At 35.6% G+C, this 6,448-nt stretch overlaps 1 protein-coding gene across 1 annotated transcript; it reads right to left on the reverse strand.

Annotated features, from left to right (window-relative positions):
* Nucleotides 1-1,741: 1,741 nt before the first annotated feature.
* Nucleotides 1,742-5,523, reverse strand: LOC111916844 (ubiquitin receptor RAD23d). Its single transcript, XM_023912499.2, has 9 exons — nt 5,223-5,523; nt 3,440-3,601; nt 3,218-3,354; nt 2,932-3,148; nt 2,687-2,830; nt 2,468-2,599; nt 2,287-2,393; nt 2,114-2,192; nt 1,742-2,021 (listed from the first exon to the last, which is right to left on the reverse strand). Exons 1-9 carry the CDS (start codon nt 5,286-5,288, stop codon nt 1,905-1,907), a joined length of 1,161 nt encoding a protein of 386 aa, XP_023768267.1. The 5' UTR covers nt 5,289-5,523; the 3' UTR covers nt 1,742-1,904.
* Nucleotides 5,524-6,448: the final 925 nt, after the last annotated feature.

Raw genomic sequence — 6,448 nt, forward strand, 5'->3', positions numbered from 1 at the left:
CTATCCTCACTCTTTGTCCTTAACATCTAATTTCAAGGTACATATCCTAAGGATCATTTTCGAGATAGACAATAATGCTTAGGGGAGTCCATAGCAATATATGTCAGCAAGGCAACCATGGGAGGAGGGGTGGAGTACACCTGGTAAACACTAAATTCAAAAACACCAACTGGTTGCGAGTTTGTTAGCGTTCCAACTAACAGATTATCGGAATCTAAATTAGTAGTGATTCTCGTATTTTAAGACGTTGCAGCTAATAGAAAAAAAAAATACACCGACTACCGGAATCGGAGCAGTGGCCTGGGACCCTTCGGGCTCCACTAATACCTGCCACTGTATCTAGCTCCCTTACCCAGTTCCCAATTCTCAATTCTGATTAAATATTCATGATATGTTGTTCCTATAGTTGTTGCTATTGCTATGAATATTCATGATGTGTTGTTGTTGCTATAGTTGTTGCTATTGCTATCATAATACTAATACAACTTCCGCCGTTTCAAAAAAATAAATAAATAAATAAAAATACTAATCCAACTAACTATCAAAGGTATGCGTATAAAAAGTGTTTGGACATATAAAACATTTGCCTTGGTTATAAATGGTGTGTCATCTTTTCCAGACCCTAAGATACAACCGCGACTATGGGTTAAATTATGGACTTCCGACTAATATGTCATTCGGAGTCAATGACACATCTATAAAAGCTTTTTGCTTCACTAAACTAAATCATTGGCTAGAAAAGAAAGTTATAATTGCTTGAAACAAAAAAATGGAATTCACCTTAATTGTTTATAGGTCGTTTTTCGTTTTTGGTTTATTCTTTCGTTATAATTAAACAAAAATATGTGGTTTTGTTTTCTAAAACTTAAGGTGGCGTTTGGTTCGTAGAATTTTTTTTTTGAAGGAATGGAATCTTACAAAGGAATTGGAATACGAAGGAAAATGAATTGGAATTTGATATGTGTTTGGCTGACATGAAAATGAATGTGATTTTTGTTTAGTTTGTTGATTTGTCAAAGGAGAGATAATTTAATCAAGTATTTGATTGTGTTTTGAGAGAAGATGGCGTGGATGATTTGTACATGGAAGGAAAGTCAATTTTATCTTTTTTATGAAAGATATCTCATGGAATCTATTTTCTTAATGATTTACTAGAGAATTGTAATTCACTCAAATACAGAATATAATTTTAATTAAGGAAAACAAATTCCTTTTCTTTGGTAAGCCAAACACACTTTGCTATGGATTTTAAATTCCTTTTCCTTCAAATTCCTTGAGAATCCATGAACCAAACGACACCTAATATACCAACCTAGACATTCACATAATTCAAACACACAACTATCTGTCCCACCTAAATATCAGTCTCAGTCCAATATATATAATTTGGGTATTATCAGTCTTAGCTAGGCCATCCACAATGGAAGTTGTATAGGTCATCCATAATGAAAGTTGTATGAGGCTTTAATATAATAAATAAGAATATAATAAAGAGGAGAGAGAGTGTGAGGTTGAATGGCCATGCAACGGTTCAATGGAATTGTAATGGAAATTTATAATTTTTTTGAGAATTTAAATGAATGTATACATTCTCTTTCCTACTTGGCATTTCATACAACTCCCCATGGGTTTAATCCATTGGAGATGGCCTTAGTCCCAATCAGAGTCTGTATGAGGACATGGACATGGATAAAGGTCAAATGAAGAGCAAAAGGTGAAAAGAAGAGAATGCTAAGAAAAAGACCAAAGACTTTAGTTGCATTTGAATTTTTTTTCCTTGTTTTGCATCACTCCATATCCATCCATCCATCCATCCATCCCCATTAAGAAGTATATTCACTCTCACCAAATTAAAATAGAAGACATGAAATTGGAATAGGAATAGGAATAGGAATATAAGAAAACTACTCTTCAAACTCATGCATATGATCTAACAGGTAATTAGCAGCCAGCTCTTCATTCTTGTTGCATGCAAAAAACACCTCCAACACCAACGCCCTATCAAATCCCATCGCTTCAAGCTACACACATTCATTTTATATAAATAAATAAATAAAATGTTATCATATTCCAAAATTCAAATCAAGAACACAAATGAATAGAAACAGCTTACACGCTCAATAGATTCCCGCTCCTCAGGTGTCACGGTCACCGACTGTGGCACGGCTGCCCCAAGCTGCCCGAGTGGGTTCCTGTGTTGGTGAGAGAGTAAATGACCATTTTACCCTTACATTCCAAAAATAAAAACATATTTATATTTATAATAAAACATAAACATAAACATACTCTCCAGCTTCAACAGGTTCATTGATCAAACGGAGGAAATCAGCTTGGTGCTCTTGAATCAGTCTGACAAGATGTGGATTTTGCTTCCCCAATTCTTGAAGCATCGGCTAAAAATATACAAAATAAATAAATAAAACATATTTATAATTTAAGAGAAATAAATAGAAAGTATGATAAATACCTGCAAGATTTGAGGATTCGCCTGAACCATTGCCCGGAAAGCCTGAAACTGAGGGCTGTTCCTCAGGAAATCCAAGTTGCCACCACCACCACCACCTGCCGCCGCAGCATTGGCGGCCATATCAGGAAGACCCTACCCAAAAATTAAAGTTTAGGGACCAAATGTGGACAATGTCAATAGTTGGATGAAAATTTTCAACCTAAACCCTAATTTGCATACCTGAGGAAAGAGGTCCAAAGGATTTGCATTTGGACCACTTGGAAGGACAGCTGGCGGTTGTGTGGTTTGGGGGATGACAGCTGGCGGCCCTTGCACTGGTGGGGCGGCGGTTGCTGGTGGAGCTTCAGCTTGCTCAGGGATACCCTAACAATGACATAATAAATATAAATATTAAATAGAATGTTAGTATTTTTTAGGATTAAATAATGGATAAAATAAGTAAATGAGGATTCAGGGGTACTAACGGAATATAAATATTCAACAGCTCTTTCAGGGTTGTTGAAGGCGGCACGAAGGGCACGAATGACAGTGTCCCTGTCCCACATCCCGCCACCCATATCAAGAATCTGCTGAATTGCACCTTCCAAATTGGTTCCTGCAACAAGATGTGATGCCGCCTGCCCATACACATTTTCCGGCGGAGCTATGGCGGTGTCTGATGGTGGAGGCGCGGTGGCAGGTCTGCATGGTGGACGAATGGAGTCAAGGACAGAAATGGAAATATTTGGAGTTAATTAAAGTAAAACTCACGGTGTCACAGTAACAGGAGCCGCCTGAGGCTGAGGGGATGCAGCCACTGGTGGAACAGGGGCGGCGGCGGCGGCACTTGGCTGAGCCGCCTTTGGGGCGGTTGCTGATCTTGAAGCTTCACCGGAGGTGGTTTTGTTCTGTAACGAATGTAGTGTTTGGTAATAAATGAGATGATGATGAAATTACTATTTTACCCTTGAATAAATTCATGGATATTTTTACCTTGGATAACATAATGACAATAAAACTATTTTCAGCAACTTTGTTTTCATCCAAAGTGGTTCCATCTTTAAGAACTTTCCCCTGATGGATAAGCATTTGTTGTCCAGCTGGATAAACATCTGCTCCTTGAACAGTTTCAATGTTTTTCTTCACATCAGCAACCTGATTTATAATAATAATAATAATAATAATTAGTCATTCTAATAAAAATAAAAGTAAAAAGTGTAATGGTGGAAAGTAGAAACGTTTATTGTAAATAAAAGAAGCTTTATATCATTATATACTTTGTAAACACTTTCGATTGTAATACAACATTGGATTAAAATGATGAAAACACTGAACTTAGTATGCTCTAAAGTCAAAAGTAAAAGTCAACTGTAAAAGTTACATGTAAAGATACGATATGTCATATGTTATCAAAGTTGAACCAACAGTAGCATCCATGATTTGAGTCATTAATATAAGAGGAAAGGGAAAGTCAATAACATGAAATTAAATTTGTATAATATATTCAAAATGGAGAGAGATTCATTCTTCTAGCAAAATATGTAGTATTTCATGTTATTACCACACACGCGCATAAAAAGGTAATATCGGAAGATGTATCACTCATTTATATGCATGCAGAGATTACACACAGACACGCAGTAAGCAAATAAGTGAAAGATGCCATAATTGAATAGATATGTGGTTGAGAACCATGTCATAACTAATGCAACAACAATTTTTGCATCACATAGATAGAAGGATTCATCATCTTAACTATATAATGGCACAAGGAAAACATATTACAGCAAAATTAGGGTTGCAATTAACAATTAAACAACTCAACATTTAACTTCCTAGGTTTAAAAAAGTTGAGAAATAAAACTGACCCTAATAATGTGCATTATCAAGAAAACCACCATCGATTGTGATAAAATTCATTTTTTTTCCAAAAACAACAACATGATATCCAATAGTGCATGTTGATTAATAACTAATAAGCCTAGGCAAATGTGGCATAATTAGATCAGACATCAACTTAGAAACATCACATAAGGATACAAGAAAAGAGAACATGTTTTTTCTTTCGTGAACCAATAATCATCTCCCAAATAATGCGCATATCAACTAATTCGATAAAGAATGGTACCTTATATGATCAAATATACAGCTACCTAAAACACAATACGACGAATTGACTTCACAACAAGTTGTAATTTAATTGATTTCCTAAATGAGATGAGTTTCAGCTAAGTGTAATCAAATATAGGATTGTGTAAGCCAATCTGGTTAACTCTCTGCATAACAGTAACCAGGCACAATCCTATATGGATTTCACATCTTTCCACAAAAGGATTTCCAAATTGGATAAAATAAACCTACACACAAGTACCAAAGTACATGGCTGCATAAGCAAGAAACCTGCTTCAGGTTGCGCAATATCGTTTGACCACCAGTTTTATATCTCACAATCCAACTAATTCTTATATCAACTGAGCACAACCACGCAATTATACCTACTACAAAAGAGTACTGAATACAATTATCCCAATCTTTACTCTAATTTCGGTGAATTCACAGGAAAAAAGAACATAGAAAGAGTGAGAAGTCCATGCTTACACCCTTCTAAAAGATCCCTAAATGTTACAACTCTACAGCAAAAAAAACAAAAACACTATTTATAGTTTTCTCGAGTTAAATTACTGATCAAATAGCGCATAAAACCCTAATCTCCGATGAATCGCACGTATAAACATTTGGATTCCATAAAAATAATCAGAGGTAAATCGAAACAAACCGTGTCTTCGGGTTTCACTTGGATTTCGAAGTGAGTCCCCTTCAACGTTTTGACAAAAACCTTCATCCTTCAGTCTGTCGTCTAGAGTATAGAGTTACAACTCAATCGAATATACGCTTCCGATCTGACGTATAAACAGGAATTACAAGGAAGAGGAAATCGGAATCAAGAACGGATATATAAAAAACTGAATCAAACCGATTTCGACTCCTGTGTGTTGCGTTTGTGCAGACTACCCTACCCCAATTCTCAAAGCAAGAAGAAAGGTGGAGTAGGTATCACGCGTTCACAGTCTTGTGTGTGAGACGCGCGGTGCGATTTGGGATCTATTTATTCTATTCCGTAAAAGCAAAAAATGTGTCAAATTTCACAAATGGTCCTTACGGTGTTAAATTTGTCTTCAATACAATCCTTATAAAACTTTTTTTTTTTGCATGGATAGTCTTTTTCGACAAACTTTATACATCAATGGTCCTTATGAATAATACTATTAGTTTTCCTGTTAAATATAACATGAAAATACTATAGTCTCTCTCTCTCTCTCTCTCTCTCTCTCTCTCTCTCTCTCTCTCTCTCTCTCTCTCTCTCTCTCTCTCTCTCTCTCTCTCTCTCTTGTTTCACACATATATCTAGGGATGAGCATCAGAACCGGGTACCTGCTTTCGGAACCGGAACCGTCTCGGAACTATCGGTTTTGGAACTGGAACCACCTTAAGCGGTTTCGATTCCGGTCCCTAAAGTTATGGAACCGCCTTAAGCAGTTTTGGTTCTTATTTTTTCGGAACCGCTACCCGTTGGGTACCCGTCAGAACTGGTATATATATATATATATATATATATATATATATATATATATATATATATATATATATAATTTTATTTATGCTTATTTAAAAATCAGAATATTCATTTTAAAAAAATATGTTGCGGAATTTGTTCCCAGAAACATGATAAATATATTATCAAAGCAGTTTCGAAGAAATGTACTTTGTTTATATTAAAACTTTGGGATGTCATCGTCAATATAGAAACATAAGTATAAACAGACCTTACATTCATTTACACCAATTATTTACATTTCCTTTAATCTCTCAGTGTAATGTAGCTTTGTATCGATACGTGTGATAAAAATAAACTTAGTAGGTCGGGTTGGGAAACCTGGTGAGTACATAGGATTTTCAACTCACAATAATTTAGTTATTATGTTTCATCATCAAACAATTAAC

The sequence above is a fragment of the Lactuca sativa genome, chromosome 8, assembly GCF_002870075.4.
Source record: "Lactuca sativa cultivar Salinas chromosome 8, Lsat_Salinas_v11, whole genome shotgun sequence".
Classification (NCBI taxonomy): domain Eukaryota; kingdom Viridiplantae; phylum Streptophyta; class Magnoliopsida; order Asterales; family Asteraceae; genus Lactuca; species Lactuca sativa.

What these genes read in the sequence shown, in the direction of transcription:
- LOC111916844 (XM_023912499.2), bottom strand. Translation starts at nt 5,288, where the DNA reads ATGAAGGTTTTTGTCAAAACGTTGAAGGGGACTCACTTCGAAATCCAA. An exon ending in CTTTGGACCTCTTTCCTCAG is followed by an intron (nt 2,600 to 2,686) that starts GTATGCAAATTA and finishes ATTTTTGGGTAG; the next exon opens with GGTCTTCCTGATATGGCCGC. An exon ending in AGCGGGAATCTATTGAGCGT is followed by an intron (nt 2,022 to 2,113) that starts GTAAGCTGTTTC and finishes GAATGTGTGTAG; the next exon opens with CTTGAAGCGATGGGATTTGA.